The sequence below is a fragment of the Pipistrellus kuhlii genome, unplaced genomic scaffold, assembly GCF_014108245.1.
Source record: "Pipistrellus kuhlii isolate mPipKuh1 unplaced genomic scaffold, mPipKuh1.p scaffold_m20_p_3, whole genome shotgun sequence".
NCBI lineage: Eukaryota > Metazoa > Chordata > Mammalia > Chiroptera > Vespertilionidae > Pipistrellus > Pipistrellus kuhlii.
This window is the reverse complement of record NW_023425529.1, coordinates 47928716-47950318: the sequence shown is the minus strand read 5'-3', so window position 1 is coordinate 47950318 and position 21603 is coordinate 47928716. Positions and strand designations below refer to the sequence as shown.

At 45.2% G+C, this 21603-nt stretch overlaps 2 protein-coding genes across 3 annotated transcripts in view; one reads left to right on the top strand and one right to left on the bottom strand.

Annotated features, from left to right (window-relative positions):
• The window catches only part of CS (citrate synthase), a 36283-nt gene extending 22808 nt beyond the window's left edge, over positions 1-13475 (top strand). The window contains exons 7-11 of the mRNA XM_036455342.2: positions 10081-10280; positions 10953-11082; positions 11199-11300; positions 11427-11636; positions 11923-13475. Of these exons, the coding sequence (XP_036311235.1) occupies positions 10081-10280; positions 10953-11082; positions 11199-11300; positions 11427-11636; positions 11923-12093 (813 nt within the window). The 3' untranslated portion in view covers positions 12094-13475. The remainder of the gene's footprint in view (positions 1-10080; positions 10281-10952; positions 11083-11198; positions 11301-11426; positions 11637-11922) is intronic.
• A 1112-nt stretch (positions 13476-14587) lies between these two features.
• On the bottom strand, positions 14588-18295 carry COQ10A (coenzyme Q10A). Of its 2 annotated transcripts, none has more exons than XM_036455343.2 (5): positions 17901-18272; positions 17185-17337; positions 16328-16520; positions 16000-16101; positions 14588-15346 (listed from the first exon to the last, which is right to left on the bottom strand). In XM_036455343.2, exons 1-5 carry the CDS (start codon positions 18020-18022, stop codon positions 15179-15181), a joined length of 738 nt encoding a protein of 245 aa, XP_036311236.1. In that variant the 5' UTR covers positions 18023-18272; the 3' UTR covers positions 14588-15178. The 2 variants fall into 2 exon arrangements, with proteins under 2 accessions (XP_036311236.1, XP_045444035.1); XM_045588079.1 differs by having other exon boundaries at positions 15282-15736; positions 17901-18295.
• Positions 18296-21603: the final 3308 nt, after the last annotated feature.

The window sequence follows — 21603 nt, the reverse complement described above, 5'->3', positions numbered from 1 at the left end:
TTGCTTTTCTTCCTAATTGGAACTCGTAAAGCATGCAGTGCCGAATATGCTCTTTATCCACCATCTTCTTAGCCCTAGTTTTGCAACAAAAACCAAACCAAACAAACTTTTTCAAGCAAAACTTGTTAATTGCACTTCACACGTTCTGTAGATACCACATGTTTGAAGGTTATGTCAATACAAGTCAACGCCAAGCAAGATTTTAAACGAATGTTTTAAAACGACATTAATTATTACTAGATGTAAAAAAAGAAGTTATAATTCTGTAAAGCCCTGTTGAAATATGTACACAGGGCTGTTGGGACATTGAAAAGGATGTGACTTTGTCCACACTGAGGTTATGCGTTTGGATCTCCAGTCAGGGCACATAAAAATATTAACCAGCCGCAGCGGCTGCCAGGCTGGGAGCGGCCGGGTCTGGTGCGGCCAGGCCAGAGCAGCGGTTGCCAGGCTGGGAGCGGCCAGGCCCGGAGCAGTCGGGTCTGGTGCAGCTAGGCCCGGAGCAGCAGCTGCCAGGCTGGGAGCAGCCAGGCCCAGAGCGGCCGGGCCCGGAGCAGCTGGGCCCAGAGCAGCCGGGTCGGGTGCAGCCAGGCCCGGAGCAGCAGCAGCCAGGCCCAGAGCAACTATTGTAGGTCGGGAGCGGCGGTGACCAGACCCAGAGCAGCTGGTTGTGGAGCGAACCAGAGCAACAGAGGCCAGGCCCGGAGCATCCAGGCCCGGAACAGCTCGCTCCTCGCCTGCCCCTGCCCCACGGCTGCCTCTCAGACATGGCTGGAAACTTTTGTGGGAACTTGAGGGTCTGCTGAATCAAGTGAGGAAGGCTTAGATCTGGATGTGTTGAGTTAGTATAGGGCTAGGGTGTTGATCTGTGAGTGCCTTGGGTGGGGCCTGGATGAGGCTGGTTGACCTATTTGGAAATGTCTTTTGTGTGAAATGTATCATTGGGCATGTGGAGGTATTATTGATATGAGAAAATGCTAAGTAACTGATTTACTATCTGAAAAGGGATTTACTATCGAGGAAAGGGAGGGAGGAAGAGACTGAACATAAACTACACCTATGAATGAGGACAATGGGGGGTGGGGAGGGGGCGGAGGGTGGGGTGGGAACCTGGTGGAGGGGGGAAGAAATGAGGAACCTTCGTAACAATATGAACAATAAAACAATAAAGATTGATTAAAAAAAAAAAAAAACCCAGCCCAGCCAGTGTGGCTCAGTTATTGAGCATCGACCCATGAACCAGGAGGTCATGGTTCGAATCCCCATTGGGCACGTGCCTGGATTGCTGGCTCAATTCCCCAGTAGAGGACATGCAGAAGGCAGCCTATAGATGATTCTCTCATTTTTAAAAAATTTTTTTTAATTATTAGTGATTTCAGAGAGGAAGAGAAAGGGATAGAAACATCAATGATGAGAGGGAATCATCGATTGGCTGCCTCCTGCACGCCCCCTACTGGAGATCAAGCCTGCAGCCCAGGCATGTGTTCTTGACTAGAATCAAACCTGGGACCCTTCAGTCCACAGGCCAACACTCTATCCACTGAGAAAAACCAGCCAGGGCTCTCTCTCATCATTGATGTTTCTCTCTCCCCCTCTCCCTTCCTCTCTAAAATCAATAAAAAGTTCTTAAAAAAAAAAATAAAAACATTAAAATATTTTTTGAAAATTGAATCAACCAATAATGCATAGATAAGTGGATCAACAAATTGATGTTTCTCTTTCACTACCTCTCAAATCAATTTTTTAAATTGTTTTTTTGTTTTTGTTTTTATTTGTTTGTTTGTTTGTTTGTTTTTTAAGGGGGGAAAAAAGCCGAAAACTGTTTGACTCAGTGGTAGCGTCAGTCTGCGGACTGAAAGGTCCCGGGTTCGATTCTGGTCAAGGGCATGTACCTTGGTTGCGGGCACATCCCCAGTAGGGGGTGTGCAAGAGGCAGCTGGTTGATGTTTCTCTCTCATCGACATTTCTAGCTCTCTATCCCTCTCCCTTCCTCTCTGTAAAAAATCAGTAAAATATATTTAAAAGAAAAAAAAAAAAAAATGGATGTGATTTAACTACAGAGTCCCTGAGCAAGATTTCATAGTGTAGTCACACACTAAATCCAAATGGTCCCATGTCCTCCTCTTCAAATAAGGAGAATCTTGAGAATGGCAACTCTAGAGTCTGGGAGGACTAAAGCCAATCAGCCACAGTTCTGAACTAGCCCACTCAGGATACCTGTCAGGAGTGGGAGGGTGGTTAGTATCCCAGAAGAGCCAGAATTCTGAGCTTTATTTTCTGAAAACGAAATATTTGTACTCTGTAGTTGTAGTAGGAAAAGACTATTGTGTCTGTCCCGATACAGAGTATCTAATTTCCTTCCATCCTCTTTCCACTACCCCATATACTCATAAACACTGGGTAAAGTACAAGATCCTGGTTAAGTTTACAGAAACACATCTCATTTTCTTTTGTTTCGTAGTCAGAGACAGGTAATGTAGGAACACAGGAGTTCCCTTTTGCAAAACAGGTATACTAAATGGTTTTGATAATAAGATACCAACCACCACGTGGTCCTGAAAGAGTTTAATGTGATGCAAGGCACAGAATGGTCTGTGGGCCATACCGTGGTCTACTAGTCTGATGAAATCCCCTTGGGATTTTGTCAAATCCTGCTTCATTTGGTTGGTCAATATTTATTTGATGCCAACTGTGTATAGAGAATTGTGTTTGCTGTTGGGGGGAAGAGGGAGGGAGAGTTTGCAATTGATATTAGTCTGTTTGGCATTGAGGGGAGGAGGAGGGTATTGGAATGTTGCAGAATATACACATTTCAAATACATCATCTGTATATTGTATTGTTTGTTTACCACCCCAAGTCAAGTCTTCTTCCTCATTATCTTTTTTAAGATGCTTTTCAAAATGCTCTTCAGGTGATTGTTATCTATGTGGGTCTCCATAACATAAAAGGTTAAATCTAGACATTTCCTTAGCCAGTTTGGCTCAGTGGATAGAGCGTCAGCCTTCAGACAGAATGGTCCCAGGTTCACTTCTGGCCAAGGGCATGCAGGAGGCAGTCAATCAATTATTCTCTCTCATTGATGTTTCTGTCTCTCTCCCTCTCCCTTTGCCTCGGAAATCAATAAATGTATATACATATTTTTTAAAGCTAAAAAACAAAACAAAACACAGTTCTTCTGTCTTAAAACTCATCTTTTAGAAATTTACCACCCATAAGTGAGTTTCTATTCGATTGTCCTGAGGAGAGGAAAAAACAGCTTCTTTATACTTTTTAATGGATGCCCACAAGACAGCCCAGGCATCCAAACATGCTGCATCGCTCCACACTGTTCTCTGTTGAGTCACTAAACTGTGCTCCTCTGCTTGCTGTTGCCTCCATTTCAGCATAGCTATTAGTGTGATTGTTCTGCCACCATCTGTTTGTGAGTTGTCATCCAAGTGTGGTTCTCCTGTAGTAAACATGCATGTCAGGACTTTGCCGATCTTCTGGAGAGTACAAATTGTAACGGATGCATTTGTCAGCCTTCGGATGTGTGTCTAATAAGTTCACACTACACAAAAATGAGCACTGAGTTTTGGTGCTTTAGTTTAGTGGTGCTTGATGCTCTTTTTGCTTCTACATCTTTTTTTTTTTTTTCTTCTTCAAAAAAGAAGGGCACATCTTGTAACTCTTACTAGTTAGTAAAGGTAAGACATGCTATTTCAAATCAGTTTTCTGGTTAATTTAACCATAGACAGTTTAAAAAGAATTACATTATAGCATACAGCTGGTTATTTCTGTGTAAAAATGTATATTAAGTTTATATGTGATCTGAGTCTTTATTGGGGTCACCAGTTCATCTTGGTGTTTTTTTTAACGTATCTCAAGAGAATGATCTGCCCTAGCTTGTTTGGCTCAGTGAATAGAGCATTGGCCTGTGGACTGGAGGGTCCTGGGTTCGATTCTGGTCAAGAGTGCATGCCCAGGTTATGGGCTCAATCCCCAGTTAGGGAGTGTGTAGAAGGCAGCCAATCAATGATTCCCTCTCATCATTGATGTTTCGATCTCTCTTTTCCTCTCCCTTCTTCTCTGAAATTAATACAAATATTTTTTTAAAAGAATGATCTGCCTCCAATATTTTTTCCATCACAGTTCATATGACTTTAGATAGTGTAACCTCTTGAGTTGAAAGAGTTAGGACTCTTTCTATTTGGCTTAACTTCACTCAAGACCAGGAGATTGCTATGATGCAACCCAGATGTTTAATTGTGAAGCAGCCTTAAGTAAATGTTGAGTAAAGTTTGGGAAGTAGCTGGCAGATCAAGTTTTTTTTTTGTTTGTTTGTTTTTTTAATATTTTATTGATTTTTTTACAGAGAGGAAGGGAGAGGGATAGAGAGCTAGAAACATCGATGAGAGAGAAACATAGACCAGCTGCCTCCTGCACACCCCCCACTGGGGATGTGCCCGCAACCAATGTACATGCCCTTGACCGGAATCAAACCCGGGACCTTTCAGTCCCCAGACCGACGCTCTATCCACTGAGCCAAACCGGTTTCGGCCAGATCAAGTTTTGTTTATAATAAAATAATCCGAACACCTAGTAGCAGCTCTTGAAAACACGCCAAATATACTTATGTGCTTTATATTCATCATCCAGTTTAATCCTCAGCACAACCTGATGAGGTGCAGATGTTGTTCTTCCCAGTTTGCTGATTGGGAAATCTGAGGGTTAGAAAGATTAAGTAGAGAGAAGATTCACATTTGAGTTTGCTCTACTCTTAACTCTCTTGACTATTAATACTAGCTTTTCTTCTTCTGTGTCTTCTTCATGATTGAAGTTAAGTATTTAGCCAGAATTTTACCAGCATTAGAGACAGGAGCTCTCAATGACAGTTACGGTCAATTTTGTTACCTTTATTCCAGACAGTTGTGATGGTGGTGTGTTTTACTGTCTTTTATTCCCAAGTCTTTGTAGATAATGAGTTGGTACAAGCTAAAATAGCACTCCAATCTTATTGTTGTTTTATTTTTGTTTTTAATTTCTCTTTAACTGTACAGCGTTGACCACTATAAACAGGGTAAGGATCCCACATTGTTATAGCTGGTCTGATACTTGATGCTTTATAAACTTCATCCTCCCTGGTAGAAGTTGAAACAATCTCATTTTTGTAGTATCTTTATGATGTGGCCATTCATACATTCCAGATGATTTTGAAAGTTAGTATATACTTCACAGATACCAGTTTGCCTAGCCTGAGATCCTGTTCTTGTCATTCTGCTAGTGAATCTAGTCCTTTAGAACTGCCTATCCTTGAGCAGGCTTTGGAAGTAACCTACCTTCCTTGGGAGATGTAAATCTGCAAAGAGTTATAGTTAATAGTATGATTATCATATATATATTTTTAATAGCCTTTATTTTGGCAGTATTCTCACTGAATTCTGGTGGCATTGACAAAATTCACTGAATGAGCATAGATGACTTCATAGGGATTAATTTATTTAAGCTGGTTATCAATTTTACTTAGTTCCAACAGAACTAATGAAATTTCATGACTTTTTTTAAAAAAAATATATGTTTTTATTAATTTCTAGGGAGAGGAAGAGAGAGAATTAGAGAGAGATAAACATTGCTGAGAGAGAAACATTATCAATAGGCTGCCTCCTACACTCCCCATACTGGGGATTGAGCCACAACCCAGGCCTGTGCCCTGACCAGGAGTCAAACCAGTGACTTCTTGGTTCCTGGGTCAGTGCCCAACCATTGAGCCACACTGGTCAGGCCTTCATGACTTCTTGTAGGAGCTTTTAACCAGTTAGCTTGATGGGATAGCACTATGTAATATCAATCAGCAAGTATTTATTCTATGCTTTCTGTGTATGTGAAATTGTGGATAAAAGCAGCTGGTTAGAACATCGTCAGATAAACCAAAGTTGTGGGTTTGATCACAGGGAAGGTTACATACAAGAATCAACCAATTAATGCATAAATAAAAACAAATCGATGTTTCTCTCCCTCTCTCAATTCAATTAATACATTTTTATATTATTAATAAAAATAAAGCCCTGTTCCTTCCCTATAGGAACTTAAAAACCTTTTGAGAAAATAAAATTGAGCCCTAAAAATTGAGCAAGCTCTTAACATCAGAAAAAGAGAGGCAACCAGATTTGTTTCTCTTAACAAATGAACACAACAAAATTATCCAGTAGTCTTGCTTAAAAAAAATTGAAACTGAATCTGCGCCAGCCTCTAGATCTAACTTTCAGTTTGTAGGAAATATAGTTGACAGGGAAACATCACAGGGGTATAGCCAGCAAACTCTGGGGAAATTCTTCAGAAGAAATTATCTGATTTCCCACAAATAAAAAGAGACTTGGGCCGAAACCAGTTTGGCTCAGTGGATAAAGTGTTGGCCTGCGGACTGAAAGGTCCCAGGTTCGATTCCGGTCAAGGGCATGTACATTGGTTGCTGGCACATCCCCACTGGGGGTGTGTGCAGGAGGCAGCTGGTCGATGATTCTCTCTCATCGACATTTCTGACTATCTCTTTCCCTTCCTCTCTGTAAGAAATAAATAAAATATAGTTTTAAAAAAGAGAGAGAGACAGACTTGGGCCCAGCCGGTGTAGCTCAGTGGTTGAACATTGATCTATGGGTTGATTCTTGGGCAGGGCACATGCGTGGGTTACAGGCTCGATTCCCTGATCGGTGATTCTCTCTCATCATTGATGTTTCTATTTCCCTCTCCCTCTCCCTTTCTCTCTGAAATCAATAAAAGTATGTTTTTAAAAAGAGACTTGTGGTGGTAAACACACAGTACAGTGTACAGATGATGTGTTGTGGATTTGTGCGCCTGAAACCTGTATAATGTTGTTAACCAGTGTCAACCCAATAAATTCAATAAAAAGTGAAAATAAAGGAGAGTGTAAGAGGGAACTTAAATTGAATACTGAGAAGATATTTATTTTTTTATTTTATTGATTTTTATACAGAGAGGAAGGGAGAGAGAGAGAGAGTTAGAAACATAGAGATAGAGAGTTAGAGTCATTGACCAGCTGCCTCTTGCACACCCCCTACTGGGGATATGCCCGCAACCAAGGTATATGCCCTTGACCGGAATCGAACCCGGGACCCTTCAGTCCCCAAGCCGACGCCTGAGAAGATATTTAGTGATAGGACATTAAATTCTTTTCAGTAGGATAATGGTTTTGTGATTTGGGTTTATGAAGTATCTTTATCTTTTAGATATACATGCTTAAATATTTACATATTGAAATACATACATAATGTCTCGTGTTTGACTCAAAATAATTTGAGAAGTGAGAGGGGGTAGTATAGGTCTGTGATCTGCAAACTGCGGCTCTCGAGCCACATGCGGCTCTTTGGCCCCTTGAGTGTGGCTCTTTCACAAAATACCACGGCCTGGGCAAGTCTATTTTGAAGAAGTGGCATTAGAAGTTTTAAAAATTTGGCTCTCAAAAGAAATTTCAATTGTTGTATTGTTGATATTTGGCTCTGTTGACTAATGAGTTTGCCGACCACTGGTATAGGTGAAACAAAAGTGGCCATGAGTTAACTGTTTAAGCTAAATGATGCTTGTTAGCTACATGGGTAATCTTGCATAAGTTACTCAACCTGGCCAAGCCCTAATTTCCTTATTTGTAAAATGAGGGATATGTTACCTTACAGGATTACTGTAAGAAAATAAAAAAGTGCAAATAACGTATCTTAACACAGTACCTGCCACAGTAAGTGCTTAAAAACTGGAAGCCTTGCCCTGGCCAGTGTGGCTCAGTTGGTTGGATGTCATCCTGTGCACCAGGAGGTTGCCAGTTCGAGTCCCAGTCAAGGGCACATGCCTGTGTTGTATGGGTTTGAGGCACTTTGGGGAGGTAACTAATCGATATTTCTCTCTCACAATGTTTCTCTCTCTCTCTCTTTCTCTCTCTCTCCTTCCCTCCTTCCCTCTTTCAGTCCCTTCCTCCCTCCCTCCCTCCTACCTCACCCTTCCACTCTAAAATCAAGAAAAACTAAAATTTTTTTTTAAAGAAACCTATATCCCTCACTACAAAGACAAACTATGTAGCTAGCCTATTAATATGCTTAGAGATAAGGTCCCGATCCCAAAGAGAAACAGCTTTCTGTAAGAAGATTGCCGAAATGCAACAAAAAGTTCAACACTGCCTTTCAAAAACAACCAATTAAACTATACAGCACCTGTCCCTGGTTTCACTTTCCATGACTTAGGGTTAACCGTGGTCCCAAAATATTAAATGGAAAATTCCAGAAAATTGACAGTTCATGTTTTAAAGGTCACATTATCCTGCTGCATCCATTGGTATGTGAATCTTCCCTTTGTCCAGTTTATGAATCTACATTGTTAGTCACTTCCCTGGCTGAGTTATCAGATCCACAGTCGAAATATCACAGTAATCTTCATTTTACTTAATAATGATCCCAAAACATAAAGAGTAGTGATGCTGGCAATTTGGATATTCTAAACAGAAACTATAACGTACTTCATTTGAATGAGAAGGTGAGTATGACACAATAAAATATTTTGAGAGACAGACCACATTCACATAACTTTTATTACAGTATATTATTTTTTAAAATATTTTTTATTGATTTTTTAAAGAGAGAGGGAGGGATAGGAGAGTAAGAAACATAGATGAGAGAGAACCATTGATAAGCTGCCTCTTGCACACCCCCTACTGGGGATGTGCCCGCAACCAGGAATCAAACCTGGGACCTTTCAGTCCGCAGGCCGATGCTCTATCCACTGAGCCATACCGGTTTTGGCAACAGTATATTATTATAATTGTTTTATTTTATTAGTTATCAATCTCTTACTGTCACTAATCTATAAATTAAATTCATAGGTATGTGTATATAGGGGGGAAAACATAGTATACGTAGGGGTGGATTCCAGTAAGGGGCACGCAGGAGGCAGCCAATCATGTGCCTTCAATGTTTCTCTTCTCTTTTTTCCCTCACCCTTCCTCTCTCTCTAAAAATCAATAAACTATTCTTTAAAACAAATAAAAACAAAAAACGGAAGCCTTTGCTCTTAACAGTTGAATACCAATTTTTGACCTTTGGCATCTATGATGAATTTTCTTTGCAAGAGGGAATATAAAATTAATTATTAAAACCTAGTTTTGCCTTTGGCTCAGTGGATAGATAGAGCATCAGCCTGTGGACTAAAGGGTCTCTGGTTCGATTCTGGTCAAGGGCACATGTCCAGGTTGCAGGCTCAATCCCCAGTAGGGGAGGTAGCTGATTAATGCTTCTTTCTCATTATTGACATTTCTATCTCTCTCTCTCTCTCTCTCTCTTCTCCCTTCCTCTCTGAAATTAATAAAAATATATTTAAGCCGAAACCTGTTTGGCTCAGTGGATAGAGCGTCAGCCTGGGGACTGAAAGGTCCCGGGTTTGATTCCGGTCAAGGGCATGTTCCTCGGCTGCGGGCACATCCCAGTAGGGGGTGTGCAAGAGGCAGCTGATCGGTGATTCTCTCTCATCGATGTTTCCAACTCTCTATCCCTCTCTCTTCCTCTCTGTAAAAATCAATAAAATATATGTTTATATATATATATATATATATATATATATATATATATATAAAAGATAAAATCTGGTTTCTTAGCACATTCATTGAGGGCAAAGTCATAGAGGGAAAGAACATGATTAAATATACAATATATGGCTTCACAATATGACTGGCATTTAACTGAATGCTCTGAGCTTCAGTTCCCTCATCTGTAAAATGGAGGTCATTATATACATGGTAGAATTGTAAAAATTGGGAGTAATGTTTTAATGTAGCAGTTGACAACCTTTTGGACCTCGCTGACCACTGGTGGGCGACCGCTATTTTAATGTGTCTGGAGTAGTATGAGTAAATAACCTAGTGCAGTGCCTAGGTCGTAGTTATTCAGGTAAATGTTGTTGTTGTTGTTGTTGTTGTTGTTATACTCCGTACATAATCACTCAGTGTGTAACCATCAATCCAGATATGTGGAGGACAAATAGCATTCCTGCTTAATTCTTTGTTGATAATTTTTTTTTCTTCTCCATTTTCCTCTTCTCCCCTTCAGTTGATTTACGAAGATTGTATGGATCTGATCGCAAAGCTGCCTTGTGTTGCTGCAAAGATCTACCGGAATCTGTACCGGGAGGGCAGCAGTATTGGGGCCATTGACTCTAAGCTGGACTGGTCCCACAATTTCACCAACATGCTAGGCTATACTGATGCTCAGTTTACTGAGCTCATGCGCTTGTACCTCACCATTCACAGGTGAGCTGGACCCAGCAACCATAGCCTGGATTGGTGGGAAATTTTAAAAAAAGCTCCTTAAAAGTCTCCTCATCTGGGAATAGGCAATAGGCAGCACGGTGATGGGAAACACGGTGTTTCCCAAAGTGTGGTACGCGTCCCCCCAGGGATATGGGAAGAGTTTTTGGGGATATGCACTGCACCGTGCTTAGCTGCACCTAATTCTACGTTCTCATGAGTATGAGGGGTACTCAGCTTACGAAAATTATAGAAGGGGTACACATATGTCAAAACTAAGGGATGATACAAGGCAAGAAAGGGATCTAGTAAAGAAGGTTAAGGGGAATTACAATCACATCAAGAACAAGGTGGTGCTTCTAGCTGCTCACATTAGGTTTCTCTCTAGCTTTCCAGGAGCTCCCTCTTCTGGCCATTGCTTATTAAAGCTGGAGTGTGAGAGCCAGGGAGCTTGGCACACAGGCTTCATCAACCAGTAAACAAAGGCGGGTAATGAGCTTGGGACATCTTTACAAGAGCTTATGAATAACTAACTGACTGACTGGCTGGCTACAGGCTGGTGTACGCCCATAACTAGGCTAGTATATGACAAATAAGAGAACAAGGTCTGTGTTTCCATAATCTGACCCTTTTCTTTCCCTTTTCTTGGCCTTGACTCTCCCTATTTCTCCACAGTGACCATGAAGGTGGCAATGTAAGTGCCCATACCAGCCACTTAGTTGGCAGTGCCCTTTCAGATCCCTACCTGTCCTTTGCAGCAGCTATGAATGGGCTGGCAGGGCCCCTACATGGACTGGCAAATCAGGTAAAACTATTCTTTTCCTGTTCCATGTTTTTCTTCATCCCATGCTTTTGTTGCTGATATTAGCGTTTTCCTTAGCGTATGTATTAACACTCTTATACCCCAAACCTTATCTATAGGAAGTGCTTGTCTGGCTGACAAATCTTCAGAAGGAAGTTGGCAAAGAGGTTTCAGATGAGAAGTTACGAGAGTACATCTGGAACACACTCAACTCAGGGCGGGTAAGCGTGAGAAGTGGTCCTTACAGAAGGAGCTCCCCCCTCCCATTATCTATCCTGAAGAATCTAGAAGAGACAGAATTCCCACCAGAGAATGTAACTGGCTTTTCTCCCCCTCACTCTTTATAGGTTGTCCCGGGCTATGGCCATGCAGTACTGAGAAAGACTGATCCACGATATACGTGTCAGCGAGAATTTGCTCTGAAACACCTGCCCAATGACCCCATGTTTAAGCTGGTTGCTCAGCTGTACAAGATTGTGCCCAATATCCTCTTGGAGCAGGGCAAGGCCAAGAACCCTTGGCCCAATGTAGATGCTCACAGTGGGGTGCTGCTCCAGGTGAGTCCTCTCTTCCTGCTTTCCCTTTAGTTTGCACCAAACACCACTGTTCTCTGCCATGCACAGAATCGGTTCCCTCTCAGCAGGACTCGTATCTTTCCTGACCTTTTTTACCAAGTGGCCTCTGGTTGGGGAGGTGTGGGCAGGAGGAGAGGGTGCCCTCTTTTCAGAATCACAATTGCTATCCTTTTCCCAGTATTTCTATTTAAGGCTGACGAGGTTAAGGTTTCTATAATCCTGCCCCTGCCTCTGGGCCTTTAACAAAACACTTCTCTTCTCCCCACAGTACTACGGCATGACGGAGATGAACTACTACACCGTGCTGTTTGGGGTGTCGCGAGCATTGGGTGTCCTGGCACAGCTCATCTGGAGCCGAGCCCTCGGCTTCCCTCTCGAGAGGCCCAAGTCCATGAGCACGGATGGTCTGATGAAGTTTGTGGACACTAAGTCAGGGTAAAACGTTTGGAGATGGGGAAACTAACTACCAGAAGTGAGGGAGCTTAAAAAAAAGCATACTTTTGTTTCAGGGGGCTTGTAAAGACTTAAGTTGTATCTGAGGCACTGGTAATAAGTTTGAGGTTAAATATAAATTAAGGCTTTAAAAAAATGAAAAGTGACCCCTCTTTCCCTAACCAACTCCTTTCCCCTGATTAGTATGAGTTGCCCATCAACTGTAGGATGAGCAGGACTAAAGCATGGGGGATGGGTTAGGTCTGGCCCCACACCATCTCTGTAGAGTGAGAATCGCTCCTCTTTCTCTGGGTCAAAGCTGACTGCAGAGAACCTGCAGCCAGTTGTTCTGCCGTCCTCAGCAGGCCAGCACACCAGGACTCTGTCCCTTGTTTCCATAAGAATCATGTTGGATTATCAGCTGTACTAAGCCCTGTTGCCCTCTCCCATGTGCCTGGCAAAACCTGTTAGTTAGCTGGACATGCTTTGGGTAATTTTTTTATTTTATTTTTAACATTACCAGGTGACCATAAAGGCCATGGTCATAAACTCCGTGGCGTTTGTTGTTCCTGGTACCCAGTGTTTGATGTTTCTTTCTTTTTAAACTTATCCCATAAAAATTAGGATCTGGGAGTGTTCTGTTCTCCACTACTTGAATACCTCCTTTGAGATTTTCTGTATGTGCTGCATGCACCTCCAGCGGAGGGTGCTCTGGGCCTTCCCCTCCATGTCCCTCCCGACTAGAGACCTTTCTGCGGATTGTAGAGACCAGTCTGATACAGGGTCTTGCCCAGTTATTTGGCTTTATCAGTGCTTACAATGATCTGAGTTTTTTAGCCATTACCCTCTGACCTCTCCCTTACTTTAGTGTGCTGTGGGCCATGGACTAGGGATATAGGAATGACAGCATGCTATCTTCATGGTCTCGATCCCAGGGATACTGGCACCTTTTTCTGAGCAGGAAAATGACTTACGTTTGGACACAGTCTCCTTTGAATACCAGGTCCCAGGGCTGAGGGCATTAAAAGAACGGCAAGCGTCCTCCCCATCCCCCACCACAGGAAGTGTCCCTTATTTATCGAGGTCCTTACCTGCCTGCCCCCCTAAGAGCTCACAGTATAGTGTTGGTTTTAGAAGCCCCATCTGCACAGGTTTTCAGTGACTCAGAATGCTCTACTGCCTTTTCTTTAAGAAAGGATTGAAATACACTCCTGCTGTGCCTCCTTACTCCCTCACAACTCCTGCCTGTGTGTGTGTGGATCCCCAATCCCCAGAACCACGCTGTTCAGATGGACACTGTCTGTAAACCCCTGGGTAACTTGTCAAGTCATGATGCAGACTTCAGGTTGTTCTGTATAAAATGCAAAATAAATGTTTTTATTAACAATGCTTGAGCCTGCTCTTATTGAAGTCCTGGAAGAATCTATTATGAGGTAAGAAATCTGGCTGGCGCCGAAACTGGTTTAGCTCAATGGATAGAGCGTCGGCTTGGGGACTGAAAGGTCCCGGGTTCGATTCCAGTCAAGGGCATGTACCTTGGTTGCGGGCATATCCCCAGTAGGGGGTGTGCAAGAGGCAGCTGATCGATGACTCTCTCTCATCGATGTTTCTAACTATCTCTCTCCCTTCTTCTCTGTACAAAATCAATAAAATATATATATTTTTTAAAATTAAGAAAAGAAATCTGGCTGGCAAGATCCTGGACTTAACTGGGTTATAGGTTATCATGTAGATCCCTTTATTTTTAGATTAGGTTTGACATTTCTTTATCCTAATCTGAAGGCAGGCTCTCAATGAGATTTCCAACGGAGATTTCTGTCCTTTCTCAAGGTTAGAAGTCCTTGACCTTTAGCCGCCATCTTTCCTAATTTTGTTGTAAGGTAGAACACTCAAGAACTATAGCTGAGACAAAGCTGATTGCAGAGAATTCGTCACAACTGCCGATGTGACGAATTCAAGGACACCGGCCCAGCCCACTGGGTGAAAGGACAAATGGGAATGGGACGGCTGGCTCGGTGTGAGCCATGGAGTGCTCTGGTACTTCATGGGATGCCTGTTCTTGCCGCCTCCCATAAAAGGGTGGTCCTGAGGGCATCAGTTATGTGGGAGGTCTGAGACAGGTCGTTCTATCCAGAGACTCCTGCTGCCACTGACCTTCTGAAAAAGTCTATTAATAGGCAAGGGAGCGGGTACTAGGTCCTGGCTTGTAGAATGTACTACTATAGTTAGCAAGGACACTGTGTTCGAGAGGCCTTGCACCTTCACTCCCCTAGGAAGGAAGCCATGACTGACTTCTACTCTGCTATACCTACATTATTCTCTCCAGAAACAATACCAAAAAGCCAAGCCCTGGCAAGGTAGCTTAGTTGGTTAGAGTTGCAGGTTGCATCTCCGGTCAAGGGCACGTACAGGAAACAACCAATAAATCCATAAATGGGTGTAGTAACAAATCAATGTCTGTCTCTCTCAAGTCAATAAATAAAATAATTTAAAAAGCCAAATTCACATTGTCATAATTAATTTATTGAAATTTTATAAAAACTCAGGCCAAGTGGAAGAATACGGTACATCCCAAGAGTATAACTCTGTTCGGTGCTTTTTTTTTTTTTTCCCCTCACCCCGTGGCACTGATAAGAAAGCCCCCGGCTCTCCACTAGCATGGAAATATTCTTAGAAGTGAGGTGACGTGATTTTAAGCTGCGGCCAGAGCTCAAGCATCCCCTGAGGCATTCCAAGCAAGCAAAAGTAATTGACCATCCAGTTCCTCTGTGTAGAGGAAAAGCTCCATTTATTCAGTCCTTAAGGAAAGTTGCTATTTCCCCTGATCAGACACAGGTACCTTGACAGGGCTCAGGGATAACCACACAGTCCTAATTACAATGTGAGAAGGCTGCAGGCATCATGCTTACAGGGCTCAGGTTGAGCCTGACCATTTCTTAGCATGTGTCCCTTCCACACCCCTGCCTTTTCTTTCCCCCAGCATTCCAGCCAGCTTAGAGCCCGCCTTCTGGAGAACTGAGATCTCAGACTGGGGCAGGAGTCAACTGAAATAAATAAAAGAATTGGGTGGAGAGGGAGAATAAAAGATTGCCTCAGCTGTGGTGCACCTCATGGAACATCAGTTCACGGGGTATGGCTGTTTCTGGACCAAACTTGGTGGCTGCCCGGCGCTCGAAGGCAGCAACATTCTTTTTGACAACCTCATCAAAAAACATGGAGGCCAGCTGGGAGTGCAGCAGAGAACGAAATTCAAAGGAAATCTGGGAATGGGTAAGAGACAGAAACTTCAAGATCATGTTGGATAGTCGCTGGCCAAATGCAAGGATACTCATTCAGCGCCTTTCCTTCCCTCCCCCACCAGTTCCTCAGAGCCCCTCACATGCCCTAACGTAGCACTGAGCACAGTGTTCCAAGTTTGATGAAAGGTCACATCTGTGGAAAGTGTCATTGACTTGGGAAGTCCCAAGTGCTAGCTATGCCTAAAGAGTGACTGTCATGCCCAGCCGGCGTAGCTCAGTGGCTGAGCATCCACTTATGAACCAGGAGGTCACGGTTCCATTCCCGTTCAGGGCATCTGTCCAGATTGTAGGGGTATGCAGGAGGTGGCCAGTGATTGTCATCACTGTTTCTCTCTCCCACTTCCTTTCTCTCTGAAATCAATAAAAAATACATTTAAAAAAAAACGGTCACGTAGCCCTGGCCACGTAGCTCAATTGGTTAAAGCCTGTCCCAATATGTTCGATCTCCACCTGGTCAAGGCACATACAAGCAATCAATGGATGCATACATAAGTGGAACAACAAATTGGTGTCTCTCTCCAAAAAATCAAAAGTTTTTTAAAAATAACTGTCAGTACCTCAGCTCTGGCCCCATACCCAGATGTATCCCTGTGTCACACAGGCTCCCGACTCACCGAAAAGTCCACAGTGCAAGTTCGGGGGTAGGCAGGAATACCGGGGCTGAATCGCCAAATGGTCTCTAAGTGATTGAAGAGCTTGCCATCAGTGCAAACAGCCTAGAATAGGGCAGTCAGGTAGTTAAACATCATACGATGGACTAAAATCTACAATAAGTATACGAGGCTATAAGAAGGAATTGAAAGTCATTTTCCTTCTAATCTTAGGGAAGCATTTGAGACACAGAGATACAATTATTACAAGAGAGGCCAAAATAACTCTTGAATGTAAAAAAGAGAACACAAAAAAAAATTGCCTGATCAATCTGTCCCAGACAGACCTCACCTTGACCATGTGAGGTTTGACCGTGGAAACAGCAGAGGTATAACGTTCCATGACAGGTGGAAAGCCAACCTCCAACTGGGCCTTCAGGTGACCTTTACGGCTAGACACCACCAAAGACTTCTTACACCACGGCACAAACTCGCAGTACTCCTGGACGTTAGACACCACCTCGAACATCTCCTGCATGGAGTACCTGGGGAAAGGAACCAGAAAGGCCAAGGAACTGCCCGCTGGTTCGGGCTTCTCCTTGCCCGAGGTGCACTCCCCCCACTGCCTCTGCCCACTAGCCATGCACATTCAGGAACTAGAGATCCCAACTAAGCCTGAATGGATGACCTCCCAAAAGCAAGTGCACACATTTTTATGATGTGAATGTTACCTTAGGACTCAAATCCCAGCTCTACAACTTAATGTAGCCCCTAGGTATATTATCTGTGCTTCAACTTTCTCAACTGCAAATCATAGGTAATAACAGTACCTAACTCAGGTTTATTGAAAGGATCAAGTGAGAAAAATCTATGTAAAACACCTAAGCAGCCTAACTGTTAGTAGTAGCAAGGGCTCAGTTAAGTGTTAGCTATTTTATATTGTGCTCAGAACACATAAACTCAGGTCGACAGAGAAATAATCCCGTTGTCTTAGGATACTGTCCAATTCTAGGCACAGTTCACATAACGTCCATGCAGGACAATCAAGAAGAAGGGGGGAGGATTAGGCTGGAAGGCTGGCAGGAGAGGCTAAAGGATCAGGGATAGACAGGGACGACTCTTGCCACCCTGACATTCTAACCTGGACATGGTTCCTTGCTTGGAGGGGAGGGGAATGTGGAGGAATGCTGGCCAGGGGAGGATGCTCACCCCATGATCCTACGCTCGGAGTAAGCCTTCCTCTTGTTGGTGAAGGAGGCAGCAAAGCCCATGAAGGAACGGCTGGGAGGCAAGCCGCCCTCAGCCGCCAAGACCTGGGCATGGGCAGTCCTGGGTAAGAGGAGGCTGCAGGAAATCAGAAATCTAAGCCCGAAAGGAAAAGGAGAGACAAACTGTCAGGTTTCTTTGGTGTTCAACCATTCCCGGGGGAAGAGGGAGAGGAGAGGGCACATCCCAGAGGAAGGTCGTCCAGTCAACTTTTCCCCCAGCACCTGCTGCAGCCCGCCAGGCTCCCCAGCCAGACAGTCACGAGTGCAAAAGGTCGAGGGCGGCCGAGGACAGAGCCGCGGGAGGAGCCTGGAGGCAGCGGGCTGCGTGCGAACCGCCGGCCGCCTCTGCCCGCCAGCAGCGCTGCTGCGGGGAGCGGCGGAACTTCCCCGGCTCCCAGCCCCTGGCAGCAGCGGGCACCGGCGCGCCCAGACCCCGCGAGGGGCCAGAACAGGTCGGGGCACCCACCCCGGAGGCTTCTCCTGCGGAATCACTTGCAAACGTGCTTCCCAAAGCTTCACCCCTGAACCCCAGGGCGTGGCCGCTGCCCCCCTCCGCGCGCCGCGCCAGCATCCCGGGGTTGCCGTCCTCCGCCGCGGAACTTCGGGGGTCCCGAGCGACCCCCTCACCCCCGCGCGGCCGCCGCGCCGCCCGCTCACCTCATTGGTCCCGGAGGTCGCGGAGGGCCCGGGGGCGGGGCCGGGCGCAGCGGGAGGCCGCAGCAGCGCCGGGCCGCGGCGCGCGTCCCGACCGGGAGCCGCCGCGCGCCCGCCGAGGCCATGCACGCGACCCTCCCTGGCCCCGGGCTCTGACAGCCGCCGCCGCGCCCGCTTGGCTGCGGGGGAGCGGGGAGCGGGCGCCCCGCGGGTTCCGGGAGCGCGGCGGTGGCGCGGGCAGCGGGGCAGCGGCTCCTCTCGCCTTGCTCCCGCCCGGGCCGCGGGGCGAGCTAGCACTGAAGCCGCGACCGCTGCTCCCGCAGCTCCCTGCACCCTCACGTCACGCGGTTGCCATGGCTCGGGCCGGAGAGGGAGGAAGCGGCGGCCGCGCGGCCTGTCGGGAGTTGTAGTTCCGCGCCGCTGGCGGGCTGCACCGGGCGTGCGAGTCCGAAGCCCGGGCTGGTCTGCGGGACCCCGCCCCCCTGCACCGGAGCACCGCGAGGAGCTCGTGGGTGTGACGACAGCACATCCCCGCTGATCTCCTAGAGCCTTTATCACCCGCCACCTTGTGTGGAGTTAATTCCATAATTCTGTTCATCCTTGCAGTCGCTGCCATTCTTGGGACTGCGCTTAAAACCTCGGAGAAAGGAAATGAATGTTCCAAGCGCTGGGCAAAGTGTTTACATAGTTTCCTCCTTTAGTATTTAGTCAATGAAGTCGAGGTGGAAAGAATCAGGCTTACTTCTAGGGGAGAGAGCCATCCTTGTCCGGAAAAAATACGCATTTGATGACAAGTGAGACCTCCTGGGCAGGAGGCACCCAGGCGATGAAAGGTCACCGTGCAGCCTTCCATCGGGATACAGGGGAATGCTCATGACACAGCAGGGAGAGCACCGGCCGGCTGGCGGGGTGGGGGGTGGGGGGGCGGGGGGGGGGGCGGGTGTTGAACATTAACCTCTGAGCCGGGAGGTCACGGTTCCATTCCCTGTCAGGGCACATGCTGGGGTTGCGGACTCGGTCCCCAATAGGGACCGTGCAGGAGGCAGCCGGTGTTTCTCTCTCTCTCTCACCCTTTTCCTTCGTCTCTAAAATCAATAAAATTATTAAAATAAAATATCCAGCCGAAACCGGTTTGGGTCAGTGATAGAGCGTCGGTTTGCGGACTGAAGGGTCCTGGGTTCGATTCCGGTCAAGGGCATGTACGTTGGTTGCGGGCACATCCCCGGTGGGGGTTGTGCAGGAGGCAGCTGGTCAATGTTTCTCTCTCATCGACGTTTCTAGCTCTATCTCTCTCCCTTCCTCTCTGTGAAAAATCAATAAAATATATTTTAAAAAAGAAAAGAAAAATAAAATATCCACCAAAACTCGTTTGGCTCTGTGGATGGAACATCCGCCTGCGGACTGAAGGGTCCCGGGTTAGATTCCAGTCAAGGGCACGTACCTTGGTTGTGGGCACATCCCCAGTGGAGAGTGTTAGGAGGCAGTTGATGGATGTTTCTCATTGATGTTTCTAGCTCTGTCCCTCTTCCTTCCTCTCTGTGAGAAAATCAATAAAATATATTTTTTAAAAATAAAATAAATAAAAAATAAAATAAAATATCCACTGGTGAGGATTAACAATGAGAAAATAATGGTGGCACCTGCTGTTACAATTAAAGATATTTATACTACATTGCAAGCCCCTCCTCTGCTTTCTTTCTAAATCTTTAGTCAAGCTCTTCACATTTAGGAAATCTTTCTATGAGTATTACGTGGGTGGGGTGAGGTGGCGAGCAGGTAAAATAATTAAAGGCTGCGTTACCTTTTAGGTCTAATTCGTGTGGAGGAGAGAAATCTTGCCCAGAAACAGAGGCCTGGAACCAGATTTAAAGCTTCCAACCCCCTCCCCTTCTCCCCCCCCCCCCCACACACACACACAGTCCTTGAGGTTGGCATTTATTTTGGGCTTCCCATGGAATCTGGACTGATTTAAAGTTTGAGCTCATTTTATATGGAGTTCATTGAGCAGGACTCCTCTCTTTGAACCCTGGCTTAGTTAACATTTTGTAAGGAAGGTGTTTTAATCCATATTTTTTTAAAATATATTTTTATTGATTTATTACAGAGAGGAAGGGAGAGGGATAGAGAGCTAGAAACGTCGATGACAGAGAAACATCGACCAGCTGCCTCCTGCACACCCCCCACCGGGGATGTGCCCGCAACCAATGTACATGCCCTTGACCGGAATCGAACCTGGGACCCTTCAGTCCGCAGACCAACGCTCTACCACTGAGCCAAACCGGCTTCGGCATATTTTATATGTGTTTATAAAGCCCCAAGTTTGGGAGTGATCTCATTTCTTTTTCTTTGCTAACATATCTCCTTTTTCCCTTGTTACCTCCACCCCAACCTCCTTCCAGTTCAGAGATGGTATTCTGGAGTCCCACTCTGTGGGCATGGGACTCTGTTGTAGGCAGTGGGAATTGGCACCAGGTGTCTGACCAATGGGGTCAGACCAAACCTGAGTTCAGCAACCTCAGGACTTGGGTTCTGGCTAGGAAAGGATTCAGAATCCAGACCCAAACTGTAAGAGAATATTTGCTGGGTAAATTACAGAGGTAGAAGAAGGAATTCCTAGAAGATATGGGCTTTGGAAACAAGTTCTAGCCCAGTGGTTCTCACCCTTCCCAATGCCGCAACCCTTTAATACAGGTCCTCATGTTGTGGTGACCCCCAACCATAAAGTTATTTTCATTGCTACTTCATAACTATAATTTTCTACTGTTAATGAATCATAATGAAAATATCTGTGTTTTCGGATGGTCTTAGGCTCTACAGTCACAACCCACAGGTTGAGAACCACTAGCAAGGTTGAAATATAACGGAGGCACGGATGTTAGCTTTAGTGGGGGAAGGTCAGGGGGTCCAAACGCAAGCCAGGGAGCTATATGGCAGAGGAGGAAGTCACCCAGTGTGCAGGTCCCGCCCTGCAGTTGGCTGTCCGTTGCTAGGCACCTGGGGCTTTCCATCTTGGTGAACCTCTGTGCCTGGCTCCTGTCCTTGCTCTACTCTTGTCTGTTTAACTGCCTGCAACATTTCCAACCCCACTTTGTCTGGTCCCACACCCTCTGACTAAGTGTTTGCACATGCGAGACAGCTGCTTCAAGTGAGAAGGAAGGATCTGGCCAGATAGGAGGCAGAGATTGACGGGGATACAGGACTGGACTGTGACCTCATTAACATTGAGGTCATAATGTTATACTGTGCCTTGTTACATTGTACCTTGCTGCACAGTCCCCAAGGTACAATAGGCCTGCCAAGTCAATCTGCTTGTTGTTCCCTACTAATTAGATTAGCTAATTACTGTCTTTTAAACTTTTCTTCGTTAATTCCCTGTACTTGGAACAGCCACATTTCTGCCACTTCTCCTTTGTTCTGCATTGATAACTTCCTTCAAATACTGGCTCAAAACACATCTCCTCCAGGAAGACCCTCCTGATTGAACCCATCCCTCAATACTAATGTCATGTAAAAGTAGCATGTATCCTGTATTCACTAGTTGTTCCATGTGTACATGTGTGTTCTTCTACTAAGTTTTAGGCTCCAGCAAAATAGACACCATTACTTCTTTTTTAAAAAAATATATTTTATTGATTTTGTACAGAGAGGAAGGGAGAGAGATAGAGTTAGAAACATCGATGAGAGAGAGTCATCGATCAGCTTCCTC